Source organism: Indicator indicator, chromosome 35 (genome assembly GCF_027791375.1).
Source record: "Indicator indicator isolate 239-I01 chromosome 35, UM_Iind_1.1, whole genome shotgun sequence".
Taxonomy (NCBI): domain Eukaryota; kingdom Metazoa; phylum Chordata; class Aves; order Piciformes; family Indicatoridae; genus Indicator; species Indicator indicator.
The window spans coordinates 4,665,733-4,689,120 of record NC_072044.1 but is presented as its reverse complement, the minus strand read 5'-3'; the positions used below and the strand labels follow the sequence as shown (position 1 = coordinate 4,689,120).

At 55.8% G+C, this 23,388-nt stretch overlaps 1 protein-coding gene across 1 annotated transcript in view; it reads right to left on the bottom strand.

The window, feature by feature from the left end:
- LGR6 (leucine rich repeat containing G protein-coupled receptor 6) overlaps window positions 1–23,388 on the bottom strand; it is a 183,008-nt gene that overhangs the window by 14,316 nt on the left and 145,304 nt on the right. Inside the window, exons 7-13 of the mRNA XM_054395926.1 lie at window positions 12,358–12,426; window positions 10,693–10,764; window positions 9,075–9,146; window positions 7,929–7,997; window positions 6,909–6,980; window positions 2,496–2,561; window positions 1,225–1,296 (exon numbers count right to left, since the gene is read on the bottom strand). Coding sequence (XP_054251901.1) covers window positions 1,225–1,296; window positions 2,496–2,561; window positions 6,909–6,980; window positions 7,929–7,997; window positions 9,075–9,146; window positions 10,693–10,764; window positions 12,358–12,426 — 492 coding nt within the window. The remainder of the gene's footprint in view (window positions 1–1,224; window positions 1,297–2,495; window positions 2,562–6,908; window positions 6,981–7,928; window positions 7,998–9,074; window positions 9,147–10,692; window positions 10,765–12,357; window positions 12,427–23,388) is intronic.

Below are 23,388 nucleotides of genomic sequence, written 5' to 3'. Positions count from 1 at the left end.
TTTTTGGGTTCATTTCTGTGCATTTGGGGATTTGATGCTAAGATGTTAAACATCAAGGCATCAGAGAGGCTGTGCCTTAGTGCCAGAGAGCCCCTGGGGAGGTCACAGTGGTCACAGGCAGGAGCAGACAGGACCAGGGGCTGTGTGGGAGAGCCAAGGTCCTCTTAGAGTGTCTCCTGTGGTGCACAGGTGGCTTGGGTCACTGAGGCTCCTCAATGAGCTCTGCTTCCACCTCAGCTAGAGGCCTCAGCTCCCTCTGCCACCAGCAGTGTTCCAGGAGGCATTTTCTGTGCCCAGGCTGCCTGCAGAGCAGTGCCCTGCCTGTGTTCATCTCTCCAGCTCTGCAGGGAACCAGCAGTGTCTGCCCTGATGTGTGTCCCCCTGCAGCAGGCTGAGGGTGCCAGCAGGGAGCCAGAGCATTGCCAAGGGCAGGTGCTGGAGCTTGCACTCTCAGCTGCACCTCTGCATGGCTGCAACATGGCAGCAGCACTCACAGCTGCCTGTGCCTGCTGGGCAGGGACAGCCATGGTGCAGAGCACACTTGTGGGAGCTGTAGGAGTGGTGGCCTCTGAAATGCCATTTTCCCTGTGCTGCACCATGGGATAAATCTTTTAGGATAAATCACTTCACTTCCAGTAGCTAAAGAACATCAGCTCCTGGAGGCCTCTTCCCACACAGCATAGGGAGAATCAATTCCTGCAGAGCCACCAGCCAGAGGTGCCAAGCCCAACCTGCCTGGGAGCTGGGGGCAGGCAGCCACAGACCACCTGGGATGTTCTGCAGGGCTGGTCCAGGAGTGCCTGGCCCAGGGCTGTGTGTAGGGAAAGGGCTGCTGGAGCTCAGGTCAGTCCCTACCAGGAGCCCAAGGGCACTCAGGTGGCACTGTCTGTGCTGTGCTATGTGTGAGGGGCAGAGTGTGGGGAGTGTCTGCACGTGTGGGCAGCAGTGCCAGCAGGTGATGGGCTTGTTTAGGGGAGAGTCTGCATGCAGTGGGTGAGCCAGAGGGAAGCTTTGGTGCCCCAAGGGAAGGGTTGTGCCCTAAGAGAAGGTTTGGTGCCCCAAGGGAAGATTTGTGCCCTGTGCTTTGGTTGGGGGCAGCAGAAGAGGGACCAGACTGCAAAGCCTCCTAGAAGAGGCAGAGGGAAAAGGGTTGGAAAACTCCACAGCAACCTGGCTGGGGGCCCAGGCTGTCCCTTCCCTCCCCTCCCCCTGGCACACACTTACATGGAGCGCAGGGCCAGCAGCTGCAGGAAGGTGTCTGCCCTGATTTCATGGATCCTGTTGTGCTGGAGGCCCCTGGAAAACAGAACCTGGTTTGAGAAAATCGCTGCAGGCAGCATGGACACCAGGTAGGGATCCTTGCCCCATGGCAGCAGGCACCAACTGTCACCATGGAAGCTGGCATTTGAGCTTGGGAGCCCTGCTCTGATTTCAAGGGCTAAAGAGGAGGAGCAACAAAGCAGCCCAAAGCCATCCCCTCCTGTGGGCAGCCCCAGGGCACAGCCAACCTCTCCTTTTGATGCCACCATGGGACAGCCAAGTGCCACTGATGTGCAGTGGCTAAAGCTGCCTCACTATCACCACAGCCATGCTGCTTCCCCACTCTGCTGCACCCTGAACGTGCAAACTGCTTTGTCCAGAGCCAAAGAGGACAGCCTGGAGCCCGTGGACTCTGTGTGACCTGTCAGGAAGGGCTACAGGGTGCTGCCCATTGCCTTGGGGATGATTGGAGGGCTGAAGGCAGTCAGCTTTTCATGAAGATAAATCCTGATGCAGGGCTGAACCCAGCAGCCACCTCCTGCAGCTCTACTTTCAGACCCTCAGCCCCTGCACAGCTCCCTGCCAGCAGCCTCCTGCACTCCCTGGAGCAGGGCAGGCAGCAGGGTAAGGGCTCACAGGGTGTTTGCTGGCTGAGCTGCACAGTCCCCACATCCCTGGAGAGACATCCAGAGCTGGCACAAGCATCCACTTGGTGGGAAACTTGCAGCTTTCCCAGTGTGTCTTCCCTGGTTTGGAGCAATGCTGAGTGTTTGTACAGTTCCTGCAGAATGCCCATCAGGAATTGCCAGACCTGCAGAAGTGGTGTCCCCACGTGGGGGGACCTGCATGGTGTAGTCTCAGCTGGGATTTGGCCTCAGTCACGTTTGAGAGGCAGGAGCCTCAGGGTCTGGTATCTGCTCTGCTGCTGGTTTCAGTGCCCCAAGCAGCCAAGAAGGCATTCAGTGGATGCCCAGTTACAAGTGAGGGCCTCAGGAAGCTGGGACCCCTGAAAAGAGCTCAGGGAGTTAACTGCTGTGCTGGGGGGGATGTGTGATTGTGTCCTGTGTCTGCAGAGGGGCAAAGTGTGGAGCTCTGACCCCTGTGCAATCCAAAGAGTGAGTTACAGCCCTGAGCACAGTGCTGAAGGCTGAGGTTTGTCCTTGGGGGTTGCCCCCCTGCCCAAGTTGTTCCCTCTCCCCCGTGCACGGTGGGGGTGAGGACATCTCTGTACTCACAGCTCCTCCAGCCGCTGACACCGCTGGAAACTGGGCAGGTCCTCGATTTGGTTGTGTGACAGCTCCCTGCGGGGGGAGGAACAGCACAGAAACGTGAGGAGGTCAGCAGTGAGCACCCGGAGCCATCCCTCGGAAAGCAAACACTGGCTGGAGGGGGCCTGGCCCCAGGAACCCCAGCGGGGGGCAGCTCCACTCTGCACACCCCTGATGCTTGCTCCGAGCAGCTACGTGCAAGGACTGCTCGGTGGTTTCCCCTCCTCCCCCACCCCAGCCCAGCTCCCTCCAGCATAAGCACAGGAGGAGCTGCAGGTGCTGCTGGGGTGAGTTTCCTCCCCAGCCCCCAGCCAGCTGTGAAATGCATCCTTGCCAGCTTCTGCCATGCTTCTCTGTGTGCAAAGCAGAGGGGTGCCTGTGCCAGAGCTTCTGGCCAGCTGCTGTGGATGGAGCTGCAGATGTGCAGCCTTGGGAGGTTTGGGCCAGAGAGCAGCCAGCAACATCCCTCCTGGCACAGCAAACCCAACCACTGCCCTGCATCCCTCCTGGCACAGCAAACCCAGCTGCCCATCACCTGCTCCCCATTCAGGCTTTCCTGGCTGCTCCCCAGGGGTAGGGAAGAGGCTGTGGCACAGGCAGGGCTTTGGCACAGGACATTACAGGCTGGGAAATCCCTGGCCCCATTCTGCCTGTTAAGAGCAATTCCCAGCAAACTCCTGTTCCCACAGCTTCAGAGCCTGGTGGTACACCAGCATCCAGGGCAGAGTGCATTGGTAGCCAGAAGAAAACCTCTCCTGGGACAGTTTAATATGAAATGTTTATGACTGAAATGGGCTGGGTAAGGAGCAGCCCTCCCAGATCAGCTTCTTGACTCCAGCAGCAGCTGCTGGCTTTGTGGCTGTTCAAGGGAACTTTGCCCCAGGCTAAAGTTCTGTATGTGGCCTCTCCACCAACTTTCCAAACTCAGTTTCCATCTTTCTGCCAATAAGCTGCTGCTAAAACATTTCAATTATTTAGTTCTTTTGCCAACCTTCTTTCCACCAATTTTCCATGGTGGAGAGGAGCAGGGAGGAAAAAGCAAGCAAATGTTCTGTGCTTGGCTCTGAAGCCTGTCACCCAGGATGGAGGAGGAAGGAGAGCAGCAGCCACTGGTCCCTGTGGGTCCACTGGGCTTGAGAGGTGATGCCTGAGCTAAGCATGGAGGGAGGACACAGCCTGAGCTAAGCAGTGGAGAGGGGGGGCACAGCCCCAGGAGTCAATTCTGCTTTCTCCAGAGCAAGGGTAACCTGATGCAGCCCAGGATGAGCCAGCAGAGCAGCCTCAGTTGCTGAAGCTGTGTTGTGGACACATCAGGATGAAGGTACTGGTGGCATCAAGGGACTTCAGGTCTGCTCAGGGAAGCTTCAGCTACTTCTGCTTGGGAGGAGAGATAAATCTGTGCCCTGAGCCCCAGAAGCCCTGGACAGAAGTGGCAGGAGGATGCCAGGCTGATGTCCACATCAAGCCAGGCTCAGCCAGGCTGCCCTGCTCTGTGCCCATGCACAGCCCAAGGCCATGAGCCTCACACCCTTGTGGTGGCTCTTACAGAGGCAACATCTGTGCAGAGAACCTGCAGCATGGTGTGAGCAGGGGGAGACCAGAGTTGTGCCATCAGCTGTGTCACCTGTGTTCAGGTGTGTCACAGGCATGGTGCCAGCCTGGGGAGCTGCCAAGGGGCTGGCCAGGTGGGGGACAGCAGCTAGAGCAGCACAGACCCTGCAGGGACAGGAGGCCAATGCATTTCAAAGGCAGGGGAGATGTAAAGCACAAAGAGTGGCCCAGGGACCCTCTCTCCCAGCTCTGAAGCCATGCAATTCATGTCAGCAAGACCAAGTGTGCAGGAGGAAAGAGGACCCAGGTGGGCTGTCCCAGCACATCTCTGCCCCAGGGAGGGGCCAGGCCTGCAGGAGAGGCTCTGCTGTGGAGGTTTACAGTCTGATAACTTGCAAACATAAACAGCAGGCCTGGGACCCTGCAGCCTGAGCTGTTCCACAGGCTGCTCTTTGGTGGCAACACATCCATTAAACTGGTCCAGATGTCTGAGGATGAGAGATGTTCCCTACAGGGACAGCTGGAGCCAAAATGCTGTGATCTGCTGAGTTACAGTTAGTGCTCTTTCATTTTGATGTTTCTCTTGTTTCCAGTTTCTGGGCTCAAGAATGCTCTCCTGTTGCTTTCCTGGAACAAACTTGTTTTCCTTTTCAGCTTGCTTGTGCAAAGACTGATGAGAGGTGAGCATCCTGCCTGCCCCAGGCCTTGTGTAAATCACAGAATGCCATGGGCCAGAAGGGACCTCTGGAGATCATCCAGTCCAAGCCCCTGCCAGAGCAGGGTCACTAGGGCAGGGCACACAGGAACACATCCAGGTGGGTTTGAATATCTCCAGAGGAAACTCCACAACCCCCTGGGCAGCCTGCTGAGGTTCTGTCACCCTCACAGTGACAAAATTCTTCCTCCTGTTTCCATGGAACTTCCTATGCCTCAACTTCCACCACTGCCCCTTGTGCTGGCATTGGGCATCACCAGCAGAGCCTGGCTCCAGCCTCTGGGCACTCCCCCTGCACAGCTTTATCAACAGCAATGAGGTCACCCTCAGGCTCCTCCTCTCCATGCTACAGAGCCCTCAGCTCCCTCAGATTCCTCATAAGGAAGGTTTTCAACTCCCTTCATCATCTTTCTGGCTCTGTGCTGGACTCTCTCAATCAGTTCCCTGAGGTCCTTCTTGAACTGAGGGGCCCAGAACTTGACCTGAGGGGCCCATATTCCAGATGTGGCCTCAGCAGGGCAGAGCAGAAGGGCAGGAGAACCTCTCTTGACCTACTCACCACAGCCCTTCTAATGCACCCCAGGATGCCCTTGGCCTTCTTGCCCACAAGAGCACATTGCTGGCTCATGGTCAACCTCCTGTCCACCAGCACCCCAGGTCCCTTTCCCCTTCACTGCTCTCCAACAGCTCAGTCCCCAACCTCTCCTGCTCCATGGGGTTGTTCTTTCCCAGGTGCAAGACTCTCCCCTTGCCCTTGCTGAATTTCATTCAGTTTCTCCCTGCCCAGCTCTCAGCCTGTCCAAGTCTCACTGCATGGCAGCAGAACCCTCCTGTGGCAGCCACTCCACCCAGTTTGGTGTCATCAGCAAACTGCTGGCAGTGCCCTTGGTGCCCTCATCCAGGTCATTGATGAATATATTGCATAGTGCTGGTCCCAGTACTGACCCTGAAGGACTCCTCCAGACACAGGCCTCCAACTAGACTCTGCCCATTGACCACAACTCTCTGACTTCTTCCCTTCAACCACTTCCCATCCACCTCACTCCCTGACCCTCCAGACCACACTGCCTCAGCTTAGCTGCAGGGATGCTGTGCAGACAGTGCCAAATGCCTCACTGACATCAAGATAAACCACAGCCCCTGCTCCACTGGGGCCTGGCCAAAGCTGGTTTCTTCTGTGCAGGTTTTAGCCTGCTTTGGGGGAAGGTTTTGGGAAGGTTCTGGCCTAGTGAGATTTTGGTAAAGCCCAGGCTGGAGAGAACTGGGCTGAGGCTACACAGGACTTGGTGCATTTAGGATGTTTTTGTGCTTAGTTGTGAACTGTGCTACCATTTAAGCTTCCATTATCTCCAGTCCTGTGTGGAGCATTTTCATTTACTCCTTTGGGGAGGGGTAAAGAGCTTCTGTTTGCTCCCTAAAGCTGTGACAGGGACTGTGGCTGTGTGGCCTCCATCAGGTCAGGCCTGTCCCCTCCTCAAGTGTGTGCAGGATCCTTCCTCCAGATATTGGTGCTGGCACTTGCTGGAGCTCCAGCTGCAGGAACCCAGTGCTGTGTGCCATGGGATTCACCCACAGGAGTACACACAGGAGCTGTGAGGTGCTGCTGCTGCTCTTGCCTACCCTCCTCTGCATCCTCCCTGCCCAGGGAGGTGGTTGAGGCTCCTTCCCTGGAGATATTCAAGGTGAGGCTCGATGAGGCCCTGGGCAGCCTGATCCAGTTGGGGATGTCCCTGCTGGCTGCAGGGAGGTCAGATTGGATGAGCTTTGGAGGTCCCTTTTGGTCCAGACCATTCTATGATTCTACTCTCCTGGCATGGGGCAGACTGGCAGACCCACTGGCGCCAGGCAAGCAGGAGGGAAATGCGGATGTGCCTTACTGCTTCCAGCCCTGAGTCCAGAGTGCCACACTGGGATGGAGCAAGCAAGTTCTAACACATGCAGAGGTGGAGGCAGTGCCTGAGGAGGTGTTTTCTGCAGTGAAAGGAAATGGGGACAAGAACCACAGGATGGTTGTCCACAGCTAGTGCCCTCCCTGAGCTAGACAGGAGGAAAGCTCAGTTTCTAGTGGCACTTTGCTGAAGAGCAGAGAGGAGACAGAAAGGTTTCCTACTCACAGGACTCGGAGGCTGGGCAGCTGCTGGCACATCCTCCTGGGGAGTGAATGGATTCCTGCCCGGGTCAGGGTCCTGCAGGAAGGGAGGAGAGAGAAGAAATTGTGTCACTGGGAGCCAGGGCACCTCCTGTGACCTGCAAACCCAGCTGCTGTCCCAGTCAGTGGCAGGGGAGGCAAGATCAATGGCATAATGAAATCCTTGTAAGGAAACAAACCCTGGCTTTGAAATGGGCTCTGCTGCTGGGCCTACCCCAGGGGAAGGTGCCCATGGCAAAATCTGGGATGCTGAGCTCACTGCTGGCCACACCAAGGGCAGTTGGCAGGCTCTGCCATGGCATTCTGTCATCCCAGTGCCCCACTGTCCACTCTGCTGATCCCCCTGCAGCCACAACTGCTTCAGAAAGCCCTGTGTGGGGGATGGGTGGTGGCTCCCTGAGTCCCTGAGGCGAGGCATGGCCAGGTCACACTCCTGGACTGGAGTGCTCAGCTCTGCTGCCACTTTGGGCACAGTGTGTGGAGCAGTGCTCTGGAGGAGAACCATGGGTGGCCAGACACAGCATGTCCTCCAGGCTCCTGCTCTCCTGGGTCTGGACCAGAGCAGTTCCAGGAGTCCCCAGGCTGGGTGGCAGATGTGGGGCAAACATTGCAGATGTTTCCTGCACCCCACTAACGGTGCTGGTCCCAGGATGGGCAGAAACACTGAGTCTCAGCAGACCATGTTGAAGCACCATGCCCAAAGGCTCAGCCCTTCACAGAGACAGAAGGAATGGAAGAGAAAAACATCTCAGAAAAGACTGGAGCACACTCAACAGCACTGAGAAAGCAACTCAGGGAGAGAAGAGCTGCTCCTAGGAGCCACAGGGGTGAAAGGGAGCAGAAAGCTGGGAGACAAGGAAGAGGCAGAGCTGAGGACAATCAGCTGCAGGGCACTGCAAAAGTTAACCTCTCTGAAACAGCCCAGACCAGCTTGGAGGAGGAAGAGCACAAAGAGCAGAATAAAAGGGAGAGAGCTGCCACTCACAAAACTTCGAGGCTGGTGGTGCCTTTCAGGTCTGGGAATTCCCTGATGTCAGTTGCACCATTGAGTGACCTGCAGAGAGATGAGGGGAGGTGAAGTGGACAGAGGACCCAGGAGCAAGGTCAGCTGCCCAAGGCCCCAAACCCATCAGCCATGGGGGTGAATCTGCCTGCTCCCCACCCAGATGAGGTGATCAGAGGCTCAGATTCAAAGGTGCCCTTGTCATCATTGTGCCACTGCTGGCAGGGCCATGGAGGAGATGGATGCCATGAGCCAGAGCTGGGCATTGCTGTGCAATGAGGCCTGACAGGCTCAGACCCTCCCCCAGCCACTGACATTCTTGGCACAATCTCTGCCCAAATGAAACAAAAAGTCCCACACAATTACCATGGGGAATGCAAGCAGGAGATCCCACCCAGAGCTGTGCCTTTGGAGCTAAAGAATGTGGAGGATTGATTCGGTCTGCCCAGTGTGTGTCCTGCAGTGAGCCGCTGGGCGAGGCTCAGACACAGCCTTTGACGTTCCTCTGCCTCACTGCTGGGTGCTGTGCCCCCACAGGGAAGCCACCCAGGCCAGGCCAGACAATGTGGAGCAGCTGCTCTGGTCCAGGTGATGCCCACCACGTGGTGGTGGCCCTGGAGGAGGCTTAGGGCCTTTCATGTGAAGGAAGCGGTGCCACCCCCAGAGCTGTGGGGCTGGTGCCTGGGACACTGTTCCTCTGCTTCTGCCCCTCCTGGAGGAGGGCAGATCCTTCAGTGGCCTTGTGTTTGCACAACTACAGGCTGTGTTTGCACAACTACAGGCTGTGTTTGCACAACAGCCAGTGCAAGGCTTGCTTGAGCAGCATGCAGCCAGCACAGCAGCACAGGGAGCGTTGCCTTTGCTGGTGCCCATGCAGCTGTGCAGACCCCAGAGGCTGCAGTGCCTGCCAGCTGCCTGGGCATGAGGGAGGAGCGGCTGCCTCCCAGGCTCCCTGCTCAGCACAAAGCATCTGCAGTGCCTGCTCCTTGGCTCTCTGGCTGGGTGAGTGGCACCATGGCCTTCTGTTGGCAGCAGGGCTCTAGAGAAGAGGAAGGGAGGAGGCCACTGAGGTGTCCAGCTCACAGAGCTTGGGGTTGGCATAGCCCAGGTTCTGCTTCGTGAACTTACAGCGTGTGGAGCTTTGGCAGGTACTGGAAGGCAGACTGCCCAACAAACTGGATGGGGTTGTCATAAAAATGGCTGCAAAGGAAAGGAGCAACTGGTCAGATTGTGCTGCACATGGGAGAGGTTGCTATGGCAGGAGCTGCTCTGTGTGCCCTGCAGGAGGTGCTGACCATCCTGCAAGAGCCAGGAGCTCTTGTCCTCAGGGTAACCCCAGATCCTCTCACTAGCCTGTTTTGGGTGGACATTGGCACAAAGGAGTTCTCCTTCTGCTCTGAGAGGCCTTTAGGATCCTGCTGTAAAAGGCAGGCTAGGAAGATGCAAAGCTCTCCTTCAACCCTCCTGTAGTGCTGTGACCCTGCTGGGAGATACTTCACACTTGATGACCTTAGATGTGCACAGCACCAGGAACTTCCCTGCTTGTCACAGTCAGTGGAGAGAAGTGAACTCTTCCAGGATCTATGGAGCTTCAGGAGTTGAATCAGCTTCTACAAGAAGCTCTTTCCCTCACTGACTGTGAAAGACTTTGGATGGGCAGACCCCACAGTATGTTGGCTTTGGAAACTTCCAGGCTTGGAGCTTCCACAACTTTTCTGGGCAGTCTGTTCCAGTGCCTTATCACCCCCCTGGGGAAGAATTTCTTCCTAATGTCTGACCTAAATCCATCTTCTTCCAGCTCAAATCCATTGTCCCTCATCCTGGCACTCCCAGCCCTTGTCCAAAGTCCCTCCCCAGCTCTCCTGGAGCCATTCAGGTCCTGCAAGGCTGCTCTGAGGTCTCTCTGGAGCCTTCTCTTCTCCAGGCTGAACAGCCCCAACTCTCCCAGCCTGTCCCCACAGCAGAGGTTCTCCATCCTCTGATCATCTTGGTGGCCTCCTCTGGACCCCCTCCAGCAGCTCCAGGTCCTTCTTGTGCTGGGGGCCCCAGAGCTGGAGGCAGTGCTGCAGGTGGGGTCTGAGCAGAGCAGAGCAGAGGGCAGAATCCCCTCTCTCAGTGGTCACACATCATTTGCTGCAGCCCAGGACACAGGTGGCTCTTTGGGCTGCCAGGGCCCATTGCTGGCTCATGTCAAGAACCTCATCAACCAGCACCCCCAAGTCCTTCTCTGCAGGGTGCTCTCAATTCCCTCATCACTCAACCTCGATCTGTGGTTGGGACTGCCCTGACCCAGGTGCAGGACCTTGCCCTTGGCCTTGCTGAACCCCTCATCCCCAGAACTTCACGTCCCTGGGTGTGGGGCAGGCACACAAGGAGCCCAGCTCCCTGACACACACAGCTCCTGCTGTAGCTGGCTAGCAGCTCCTCTGAACACAGGGAATAAACACAGGCAGATGCCAGCCAGGGCCTGGGAAATCCTGCTGGCACAGCAAGATGTCCATGCAGACCACCCAGGTATTGTTCCAGTGCTGCTATCAACCTGTACCACAGCAGAGTTCAGCTGGAGGGGAAGGAGAACCTGTGGCAGAAAACCTGAGCAGGGACTGAGTTCAGCTCATCTTGGCCCATGCACAACAATGGCAAACCCTGGGCATGCCTGCAGCTGCCAGAAATCCCAACCTAAGAGAGCAGGAAATGCCCCTGATGGGGATGGAAGGATTTAGGAAACAGTGCTGGATGTTCTTACATTGTCTGCAGGAGGGGATTCCCAACAAAGGCCTTCTCTGGGATAGCTTTGATGTTGTTGTTATGAAAACCGCTGTGGGGAGAAGCAAAGAGCTGGGTATTAATGGGTGAGAAAGGAGACACCTTCCTCCCTCAGCACTCTGAAAGGCAGAGAGCCTTCAAAACAGCAATCAAACAGGAGGTGTGGGCCCTGTTCCAGCTGTAGTAACATCCCAGCAAGTGAACAAGGTGTGTCCCTTGGCAGGACAAAGCCCTCACTCTGCTCTATTTACTCTGTGCCTAGCTGGGAGCTCCATGTCCCTGCGCTCAACCCAACAGGAGGGCTTCAGGTTTAACACTTTGCAGGTCAGCAAACAGGAGGAACCCAAATCCACTTCTTTCATACCCTCTGGGAATCACAGTTCTTATGGATGGTCTCCACTACAGCCCCACAGAGCTGGGATCTCTACCACAGCCCTACAGAGCTGAGGTCCTCAATACAGCCCCACAGAGCTGAGGTCCCCACTGCAGCCCCACAGAGCTGAGGTCCCCTCTACAGCCCCACAGAGCTGAGGTCCCCACTGCAGCCCCACAGAGCTGAGGTCCCCACTACAGCCCCACAGAGTTGGGGTCTGTACCACAGCCCTACAGAGCTGAGGTCCCCTCTACAGCCCCACAGCTGTTCACCAGAGTGCAGGCCACCAGGAGTTACTGGCCCATGGGTCTCTGGGGTATTTGTGGGTCTGGCTGTGACACTTTGAGTTAAGCTTGAGAAAAATGCCATCAGCAAACTCTGTGGCCACAGCCTGAGCTCCTGTGGCAGGAGCAAGAGCAGGCTGTGGGTGATGCCCAGGTGGGTCAGTCCCAGAGGAGGCTGCATGAGCTGGATGGCTGTGGGAAATGTGCCTCTGATTAGGGAGGAGCATTTCAAAAGCCATCTCAAGGTGGAGCAAGGACCTTATTCTCAGTTTGAGTGTCAGAGGATGGGATGACATCTGGGCTGAGCAGAGAAATGCCCTGAGAATTCTTCCAGTGAAAGAACAAAATTAGTTTCATGTTTCTACTTCAAGCCTCCCAGAAGCATCAAAGCTCCTGTCCCATCCCTGCCTGTCAGGAGTGGGGCACAGTCCACAGGACCTGCGGATCCACAGCAGCTCGGCCCCATCCTGGGGGTTCTGTCTTCAGGGGAGTTAAGTGGGAGGGTCTCCCATGCTTGGTGTCTCCCAGGCTGAGTGGTGAGAGGAGGAGGACCCAAGGTCAGAAACTTGCCATTCCCTGTTACAGATTTGTCCTGAGGGAGGTCAAACAGCTTCTGCGTGTCAGAGGGGGTGGCACAAGCCTGCAGCAGCCATGGCCTCACAGTAGCTCAGATAACTCCATGGCTATGGTCCCAGCTGGGGAATGGACATGAGAAGCTGGAGAGATCAAATGGACTTGGAGTCCTTCCTATGCCACAGGAGAATAGAGAGCTGCAGGAGCAACCTGCTCCAAGCCAGCTGGAGACAGTGCAGAGGCTGCTGGGGAGGTGATCAGAGCACAAATAGCTCTCAGGTGCTGGCAGAGAGGGGCTGGGAAAGGCAGAGGAGAGGCTGGCAGCAGTGCTCTCCCCAGGACAGAGCAGAGGCCAGGCTGTGCTGGCCACTCTCCATGGGGAAGGCTTTGGAAAAGGAGGAACAGAGAAGCTCACAGCTCCTGCAGACGGCCCAGCGTCCTGATAGCCCCAGGGAATTCCAGCAGCTCGTTGTAGTTTAGGTCCCTGAAAGACAGAGAAGGGAAAAACATTCATTAACTTGCTGCAGGAGCTCACCCGTGGATCTGTGCATGGAAATTGGGCTCTCAAGCATGGCAGAGAGGTTTTTCCTACCGTGCTGACCCAGCCCCTGCCTGCAAACAGGATCTGACACATTCCTGCAGCTGGGATATTCCCTGCTAGGAGCACCAGCAACGGGCAGCCAGGCCCTGGAACTTGCTGCTGCCTCACATCCCCAGACCCTGTTCCCCTCTCCCAGGAGCTCACCCCTGGGGCTCTGGCTGTGCTTTTTTTCCTGCCTTCCAGGCCAAAATGGGATTTTACAAAGGACAAGAAACACAAAAGCAGCTCCAGCTGTGTGGGTCCCATGAAAGGGCTTCTCTGGGGCCCTTCTGCTGTGATGCGGAGATCAGGAGGCCATTCCCTTGGTGCTTGCTGAGGAATGCTCCAATGTCACTGCCACTGGGACATGCTGTAGCTGGGACCAGTGACAAGAGCAGGCTGTGGGAAGGCTTCTGATGGTTGGGGTGAACCCCATGGTGGAAACTGTGAGCTGAATGTGGAAGTGGTGTGCAAGAGGTGTTGAGATTGCTGAGTGTCAAGCTTAATCTGCAGTAAAACACAACCTGCTGACCACAGTGACATTACCTGCCCTGACCTGGCAACCAGAAACACCTGAGCCTGCCTGAAACCTCATGGGCTGCATTTGTTCCCCTCTGGAACAGGATTTGGGCTCTGAGGCACTGCTGGCAGCTGGGGAGGAACAAGTAGCATGGCTGGCTGAGGGCAAAGCAGGAGGCTCCTGGAGTGCCTGGATAGCAATTTAAGACAAGAAAGGAACAGCCCCAGCAGAGGGGATGTGTTATGGGACCTGCTGGTCACAAATGCAAGGGAAGTCATCAGGAATGTCAAAGCTGAAGGCAGCCTGGGCTGCAGTGACCATGAGCTAGTGCAGTTCACTCTCCTAAGGGGGATGAAGCCCAAGAGAAGAAGAGTTAGGACTCAAAATTTTAGGAAAGCGAACTTCCTGAGCTGCTTCCAAAGCTCAGAGATGGAGAGAGAGGATCCTGCCCCTCTGCTGTGTTCTGCTGAGACCTCACCTGCAGGGCTGTGTCCAGAAAGGACACAAGACAGGAAAGACATGGAGTTGGTGGAGAGGGTCCAGAGAAGGCCGTGACAATGTTCAGGGGGCTGGAGCACCTCTGCTATGGGGATAGGCTGAGGGAGCTGGGGGTGTTCAGCCTGGAGAAGAGAAGGCTCCAGGGAGACCTTAGAGCAGCCTGCCAGTGCCTGAAGGGGATACAGGAAGGCTGCAGAGGGACTGCTCCCGAAGGCCTGCAGGGACAGGACCAGGGGCAATGGTTTGAAATGAGAGCAGAGCAGATTGAGACTGGATGTGAGGAACAAGTTCTGCACCAGGAGGCTGCTGGAGCACTGCAACAGGTTGCCCAGGGAGGTGGTTGTGGCCCATCCCTGGAGCTATTCAAGGTGAGGCTGGACAGGGCTCTGGGCAGCCTGATCCAGTGGAGGATGTCCCTGCTGAGTGCAGGGGGTTGGACTGGATGAGCTTTGCAAGTCCCTTCCAGCCCAGAGCATTCTGAGATTCTGTAGCAGTCCTCTGAAGGTACTGACCCTGCTGTTGACTGGAGGGGGCTCCTGGAGCCTGGGTGTGTGGCACCCCTCTGGCATGCCCAAAGCTCTCCTTGGAGAGGCAGTTCCAGCTGAAATGGTCCCAGCTGACCCTGTCCTGGCCAGCCCACAGAGCAAGACACTGAAGTCTGAAAGCTAAGTGACTGCTTCCTACCTGCATGAAACTCCCTGGGTTTTAAGTGGTAGATACTGGGGAACATGAGGGTAATTACTGGCTCCTGGAGATTACTGTATAATTACACTTAATGGCCCTCTAAGTAATTACTATGTAACCTGGATTGTGGTTTACAGAACAGAAATAACTCTGCATTTACACAGCCATGAGCTGCTGCCCAATTACCCTGGAATTCTCATCCTCTGGGTCCAGGCATGGTAGTCACATTGGGATCTCTCTTGGCCTCCTCTCTCTCTCACAGTCTTTTCCTGTACCATTGTCCCTGCTTGGGAACTACTCCATGGCAAGGTCTTGGCTGTGTCCTGGAGCCATTTACAGAGCAAACCAGCCCAGAGAGTCTCTCCAGAGTGCTCTTCCCTTGTGCCTTCCAGGACTCCAAGCCTGCATGACTATGTCCTAGGGATCCTCAGGGACAGGAGGCAAAACACACAAGTACAGAACCATAGACTCTCCTGGTTGGAAAAGACCTTCAGGTCCTCAGGTCCAACCATACCCAACCATATTCAACCATACCCAACCATACCCAGCCATACCCAACCATACCCAGCCATACCCAACCATACCCAACCATACCCAACCATACCCAGCCATACCCAACCATACCCAACCATACCCAGCCATACCCAGCCATACCCAACCATACCCAGCCATACCCAACCATATCCAACCATACCAACCATACCCAGCCATATCCAACCATACCCAACCATACCCAGCCATACCCAACCATACCCAACCATACCAACCATACCCAGCCATACCCAACCATATCCAACCATACTCAACCATACCCAGCCATACCCAGCCATACCCAACCATACCCAGCCATACCCAACCATATCCAACCATACTCAACCATACCCAGCCATACCCAGCCATACCCAACCATACCCAACCATACCCAGCCATACCCAGCCATACCCAGCCATACCCAACCATACCCAGCCATACCCAGCCATACCCAGCCATACCCAGCCATACCCAACCATACCCAACCATACCCAGCCATACCCAGCCATACCCAACCATACCCAGCCATACCCAACCATACCCAACCATACCCAGCCATACCCAGCCATACCCAACCATACCCAACCATACCCAGCCATACCCAGCCATACCCAACCATACCCAACCATACCCAGCCATACCCAACCATACCCAGCCATACCCAGCCATACCCAACCATACCCAACCATACCCAACCATACCCAACCATACCCAGCCATACCCAACCATACCCAGCCATACCCAGCCATACCCAGCCATACCAACCATACCCAACCATACCCAGCCATACCCAGCCATACCCAACCATACCCAACCATACCCAGCCATACCCAGCCATACCCAACCATACCCAGCCATACCCAACCATACCCAGCCATACCCAGCCATACCCAGCCATACCCAACCATACCCAGCCATACCAACCATACCCAACCATACCCAGCCATACCCAGCCATACCCAACCATACCCAGCCATACCCAGCCATACCCAACCATACCCAACCATACCCAGCCATACCCAGCCATACCCAACCATACCCAGCCATACCCAACCATACCCAACCATACCCAGCCATACCCAACCATACCCAACCATACCCAACCATACTCAGCCATACCCAGCCATACCCAACCATACCCAACCATACCCAGCCATACCCAACCATACCCAGCCATACCCAACCATACCCAGCCATACCCAACCATACCCAGCCATAGCCAACCATACCCAACCATACCCAACCATACCCAGCCATACCCAGCCATACCCAACCATACCCAGCCATACCCAACCATACCCAGCCATACCCAACCATACCCAACCATACCCAGCCATACCCAGCCATACCCAACCATACCCAGCCATACCCAGCCATACCCAACCATACCCAACCATACCCAACCATACCCAGCCATACCCAGCCATACCCAACCATACCCAACCATACTCAGCCATACCCAACCATACTCAGCCATACCCAGCCATACCCAGCCATACCCAGCCATACCCAACCATATTCAGCCATACCTAACCATACTCAGCCATACCCAACCATACCCAGCCATACCCAACCATACCCAGCCATACCCAACCATACCCAACCATACCCAGCCATACCCAGCCATACCCAACCATACCCAACCATACTCAGCCATACCCAGCCATACCCAGCCATACCCAGCCATACCCAGCCATACCCAACCATACCCAGCCATACCCAACCATACCCAACCATACTCAGCCATACCCAACCATACCCAACCATACCCAGCCATACCCAGCCATACCCAACCATACCCAACCATACTCAGCCATACCCAGCCATACCCAACCATACCCAGCCATACCCAACCATACCCAGCCATACCCAACCATATTCAGCCATACCTAACCATACCCAGCCATACCCAACCATACCCAGCCATACCCAACCATATTCAGCCATACCCAACCATACTCAGCCATACCCAACCATACCCAGCCATACCCAACCATACTCAGCCATACCCAACCATACCCAGCCATACCCAACCATACTCAGCCATACCCAACCATATTCAGCCATACCCAACCATATTCAGCCATACCCAACCATACTCAGCCATACCCAACCTTACCCAGCACCTCCCATGTGCTCAGACCATGGCCCCAGGCTCCTCATCCAGATGTCCTTTAAACACCTCCAGGGATGGAGACTCCACCACTGCCCTGAGCAGCCTGGGGCAGTGCCCCATGACCCTTCTGGTGAAGGAATTGTTCCTAGTGTCCAATCTGAGCCTCCCCTGGTGCAGCCTGAGGCTGTTGCCCCTCATCCTGTCACTTGCTACCTGGAGAAGAGGCCAGAGCCTACCTGGCTCCAAGCTGCTTTCAGGGAGCTGTGAGGAGCAGAGAGAATTAAGCTGTCTGGGGTGGACATTGTCTTGTGCAGGGTCCATGTCAGGCCTTGTTGGTGGATTCCCTTTGCAGCCCAGGGGATGCAGGAGTTCCTGCAGGGTTTGTGTCCCCACATCAAGTGCTATTTGTTCTCCTCCAGAGGGGGTCTGCCTGCCCCCACTCTGTGTATGGATTTGAGCAAATGAATCCTGCTCCTTTGGGACCTGCCTCTCAAGAACTGGGCAGAGTCTAACAGCTGCCAGTGCAGGCAGTCCTCAGAGGAACACAGGGCTGGTCACAAGACCACAAGTTCTGCCTCCCCACCATGTCCAACCTGCACACAGAGGCAGAGCCCCAGCAAAACTGAAGCTGCTGTGTACATCCCAGGGCCCTGGAGGGAAAGAGGAGGAATGTCCCCTCCTTAGGCCATCTCACATCCATGGAGAGCCCAGAGAGCCAAGCAGAGCCTGGGCTGCAGCAGCAGAAGTGTGGCCAGCAGGGCCAGGGAGGGGATTCTGCCCCTCTGCTCCACTCTGCTGAGACCACACCTGGAGCTCTGGGTCCAGTTCTGGAGCCTCTGTTCCAGGAAGGATCTGGAGGGGCTGGAAGGTGTCCAGAGAAGGGCCAGCAGGATGAGCAGAGGGCTGGAGCTGCTCTGCTCTGGAGACAGCCTGAGAGAGTTGGGATTGTGCAGTCTGGAGAGGAGAAGGCTCCCAGGAGACCTTCTTGTGGCCTTCCAGGATCTGAAGGGGGCTACAAGAAAGCTGGGGAGGGACTTTTGGGGGTGTCAGGGAGGGATAGGACTGGGGGGATGGAACAAAACTAGAAGTGGGGAGATTCAGATTGGATGTCAGGAAGAAATTCTTCCCCATGAGGGTGGTGAGAGACTGGCAGAGGTTGTCCAGGGAGGTGGTGGAAGCCTCATCCCTGGAGGTGTTTGCAGCCAGGCTGGATGTGGCTGTGAGCAACCTGCTGTGGTGTGAGGTGTCCCTGCCCATGGCAGGGGGGTTGGGACTGGCTGAGCCTTGAGGTCCCTTCCAAGCCTGACAATTCCATGGTTCTGTCATCTCCTGAGGCACTTTCTCTGACACACTCAGCTCTCCTCTGGCTCCAAGCACACCATGGGTTTTTCTCCAGTCCTCCCTGCTTGAGCCCAAAGTTTAAGAATAAATATTCCACCAGATGCCTGCTCCTAGGCCTCACTGCTGTGCACATGTGGCTTGGTATCAGCTGCTTGGATACTCCTGGCCAGTTTGGGTCACTGGGAGCTGCTGGGTGTCCATCAGTGGCAGTGCCTCACACCACACAGAGGACAGGACCTCTGCACTGCAGCTCAGGGAGGCACAGGAGTGGATTTCAAAGAGAACCTCTCTGAGTGGTAGAAGTGCAGGCAGGACACTGCTGGGCACTTGGAAAGCACCAGGCAAATCCCTGCACCTTCTGACTTCAGTCAGGGCATTGGCAGCCCAGGGTGCCTGGCAGTCATAGAATGATAGAATCAGTCAGGGTTGGAAGGGACCACAAGGCTCAGCCAGTTCCAACCCCCCTGCCATGGGCAGGGACACCTCACACTGGATCAGGCTGCCCAGAGCCTCATCCAGCCTGGCTGCAAACACCTCCAGGGATGGAGCCTCAACCACCTCCCTGGACAACCCATTCCAGGCTCTCACCACTCTCATGGGGAAGAACTTCTTCCTCACGTCCAGCCTGAATCTCCCCACTTCCAGCTTTATTCCATCCCCCCAGCCCTATTACTCCCTGACAGCCTAAAAAGTCCCTTCCCAGCTTTCTTGTAGCCCCCTTCAGATCCTGGAAGGCCACAAGAAGGTCACCTCGGAGCCTTCTCTTCTCCAGACTGAACAGCCCCAACTTTCTCAGTCTGTCCTCATAGCAGAGCAGCTCCAGCCCTCTGCTCATCCTGGTGGCCCTTCTCTGGACACCTTCCAGCATGTCCATAGCCCTCTTGTAATAGGGGCTCCAGAACTGGATGCAGTACTCCAGGTGGGGTCCCTGTCTCAGTCCCAAAGCTTTATCTGCACCTGAGGTGCTTATTGCCCCGAGGAGCCTCCCCCTGCAATGAGCTGCCAGGGTCACAGCAGTGCAGGAAGGTCACACAAGGTTGGGTATCTGCTTCCCTCCCTGGTACTGAGGGGCTGGGATCAGCCTATGTGGTGCCAAGGGACAGGCCCCAGAGGAGTGGCACTGAGCCTCATGCCCAGATGACACTCAGCCCACTGCCACCACATCCCCAGTGCTGTGGGAAGCTCTGTGCAGTGGAGCAGGGCTGAGTCCCCCCAGCGACACCCAGCTTGCCTGTGAGCAGCTGTCAGGTGGAGAGCAGCCTTGGCTCCCTGGTGATTCACTCACTCCCGGGCTCTGGAGCCAGCAGCATTCCCAGCTCGGTGTGCTGCAATGTTTGCTCCTGTCTGTCACCAAACATGCATTTCCTTTCCCGCCCGTCTCTTCCAGGCTGCTCTTTCATCAGCAGATGAAGGTTTTGTTTGCAGCTCCGTGTGTCTGCAGGTTCCTACAGGACCGTTCCACACAGCTCTGCCAGCCCTGGCAGCCCTCCTGCCTCCCTCCCCTACACACAAAGAGGGTTGTGTTCGGCAGCTGCCTCTGGCTACAGAAGTCACATCCGAGTGCTGGGCTGCTTGGGAAGTGCAAATGCACCCAGGTGTAGCTGTGCTCTTCCAGCCTGGCTGCCAGCGGGCCCAGCCTGCTCAGGACAGACAATGTGCCCTTGCTGGGGGTGCTTCCCGCTGTCTGGAGAGGTGAAGCTCTCCCTGCTGGAGAGCAAACCCCAAAGTGCTACTCATCAGCAGCTGCCCTGAGTGATGATTGCAGCCAGCTGCTCAGGATCCCTGTGCCACTCACACTGCCCTGCCCCCAGCCCCCTGTGCCAAGCTCTGTGCCAAGCCCTGCTGATTTTTGGGGGGTTCATCTTGGTGGAGAGGGCTGGAAGAAGCCAGTCCTTGAGATGGTCCCCAGGTCATCTCCTCCCTGCAGCTCTCCCCAAAGTCCAGATGAAAGGATAGCTTTCCTCTCCCTTCTTCCTTCTCCCTTCTTCCCTCTCCCTTCTTCCTTCTCCCTTTTCCCTTCTCCACCTTCCTTCCTTCTCCCTTCTCCCTTCTCCACCTTCCTTCCTTCTCCCTTCTCCTTCCTTCTCCCTTCTCCTTCCTTCTCCCTTCTCCTTCCTTCTCCCTTCTCCTTCCTTCTCCCTTCTCCTTCCTTCTCCCTTCTCCTTCCTTCTCCCTTCTCCTTCCTTCCCAGAACTTAACTCAGCACCCCAAAAAGCCTCTGACCTTCACCTGGGGGAGTCTGTGGCTGTTGGTGGCTGTGCTGAAGTTTCTGCTCCTTTAGTGCCACTCAGCCCTGGGGCCTTTCACAGATGTCTGTGTGCAGCAGTGCCACAGCCACCAGGCACTGCTCCACCTGTGGTGAGTTTGGCTCTACCTGTGTGCCCAGTGGTGAGGCTCTGGAGCTTCTTTCCTGGCACTGGGTCAAGGCAGAGGGGAAGGACTTTGAGCTCAGTGGGTCTGGGAGGGTTTTGTGTTTTGACTTCATCTGCAACTCTATTTCCTCCTCTGAGCATATCAGTGAACTGCACATCTCTTCCAAACCCTTTCCAGGGCTGGGTGGATATAGAAGGTGGAGATGACATAGGAAGCACCTCCAGGTGTCCTCCTCCTTGCCTTGCTTTATCTGAGCTGCCTGAGCAGTGCTTTGCTGGTCCCAAGTCCATGCTCTTGACACCTTCCTCTTGCTTCCAGCTTTGGGATGCTGTAGGGAAAGTTGCAAACAGCCAAACTTTCTGCCAGGTGACACCACCTCCACTGCACTGCTGTGGCCATGGGGCTGGCCAGGGACACCTCTTGGCCAGGAGGCTGAATCTGTCACTGGTGAGGTCCCAGCTGTCCCAGCTCTGGGGACTGCCCCAAGGCTTTGCATGCCATGTTTGAGGGCTCCTGACTGTGGGCTGCTGCCTTTTTAGGCACTGGAAAGCATTACCTGGTGGAAGGCCACCAACAGCCCATGGCCATGGCTATGCCAAAACAACAGGGAAAGCTCCTAAACCAGATGATGGGCATGGCATGAGGGAGAGAGCTTTGCCCTTATCAAGGGCTTTGGGAAGCAAAATGACCCAGCCAAGAGGTTCTGAATGATGTGCAAGAGAAATGGCTATAAACCCCCAAGCACTTTCCTTAGCTGGCTCCAAGATGCCAGCTGCAGGCATCACAGTGGGATGTTGAAAGGAGCCTTGCCTGTTCTAGTTCAAGTGCAAAGCCTTAGGGGTCACCCAGTCAAAGACACCACAAGCTGCCTGCCTGGCCCTTGCTGTTGTTTCCAGAGGGAGCCTACAGCTTCGTGTTTGGAAGATCCTAACCAGCCCTGGTGTTTGTTTAGAAATAAAAGTGAAGCTGAACATCAAAGGCAGAGTTATTTTGGGGTTTAACTGCCAGGGTGATTTGAAGCTGTCAACATGCAGCCTGGAACTATTAATATCTTCAGTCAGCCCAAAAGGAGAGAAGGAGGGGAAGGAGTCTCAGGTCAATTTTCTGCCTGTTAGGGACTATTAGTGGTTCCACACAGGAAGCCAAAAGAAAAAAATTATGTAGTACTATAAATTCTTCCATAAGCCACAAAACACCACAAATTTGCAGCTAATAAACCTGAAGATGCAGCCAGATTAGAAGCTGGAGATGGGACATTGCTGACTGCTTCAGAACCAGGGGAGCTGGAGAGGTTACTGCAGTGTCCTGGGCAGACTTGGTGCAGGCTGTGACAAGGACTTTACACCTGTCCTGAGCTGGCACTCACCAAGCTGCCAGTAAAGGTCATTACTGCTGCTGCTGTGAGCTGTGCTGGTTGCTGTGGCCACATCAAGCACTAGAAATGATTTAATTGGTGTCTGAGAGCCCAAGGGGGCCACAGTGACCATGGAGTTTGACTTCTTGCCTGATACCAGCCAGCCAGCTTTACCCAGAGGCCTTACACCAAGGTCATGGCTTGTGGTGGAGCTCCAGCTGGGCAGAGCTGTCTGATAGCCTGGAGGATAGACAGGAGCTGGGCCACTGGGTGCCTTCTTTCTGTGGTGTGTGCCATTGTCCCTTGTCCTGGCACTCCCAGCCCTTGTCCAAAGTCTCTCCCCAGCTCTTATGGAGCCCCTTCAGGTACTGCAAGGCTGCTCTAAGGTCTCTCTGGAGCCTTCTCTTCTCCAGGCTGAACAGCCCCAACTCTCCCAGCCTGTCCCCACAGCAGAGGTTCTCCATCCTCTGATCATCTTGGTGGCCTCCTCTGGACCCCCTCCAGTAGCTCCAGGTCCTTCTTGTGCTGGGGGCCCCAGAGCTGGAGGCAGTGCTGCAGGTGGGGTCTGAGCAGAGCAGAGCAGAGGGCAGAATCCCCTCCCTGTGCTGCTGCTCTTCCTGCTCTGGATACAGCCCAGGATTTTACAGGGTTGATGTAGCACTCAAAGGTTTGTTGCTAGGGCAGGGGGCACCTGTCTGTAGGTCATGCTTTGTAGGCCTGCAGCTTCCAACTTTGTCACTCAGCTCTGTTCTCCATTTCAAAACTGCAGCAGTGCCCAGACTGTGTCTGCTCCAGTGTCTGTTCTCTGACTGACCCAGGTACAGGATTGAAGATGTTTCTGATTCTGATTTATTAAACAAAGTTGAAACAAGCCTTGGAGAAGGGGCTCCCCTGGGGGGCCCTGGGAGCAGAGGCTGCCATGCACATCTCATTTCCAGGACACCAAGGGAGGTGACCACAGAGAGGAGCAGACAAAGAACCATGGAGCTGATGGCTCAGGAAGGGAAGCTGGGGCTTCAACAAGAGCAAGTGTAGGTCCTGCACCTGGGCTGGAACAATCCTCACTGTCAATACAGACTGGGGAGGAGGTGATAGAAAACAGCTCTTTGGAAAAGGACTTGGGGTGCTGGTGGGGGAGAGGCTGGACAGGAGCCAGCAATGGGCACTGGCAGCACAGAAGGCCAAGGGCAGCCTGGGCTGCACCCAAAGCAGTGTGCCCAGAGATGGAGAGAGAGGATCCTGCCCTCTGCTCTGCTCTGGGGAGACCTCACCTGCAGGGCTGGGGTCAGCTCTGGGGCCCCCAACACAGCAAGGATGGAGATGGGCCAGAGGAGGCCATCAGATGATCAGAGGGCTGGAGAAGCTCTGCTGTGGGGACAGGGAGCTGGGGGTGTTCAACCTGGAGAAGAGAAGGCTTCAGGGAGGCCTTAGAGCAACCTTCCAGTACCT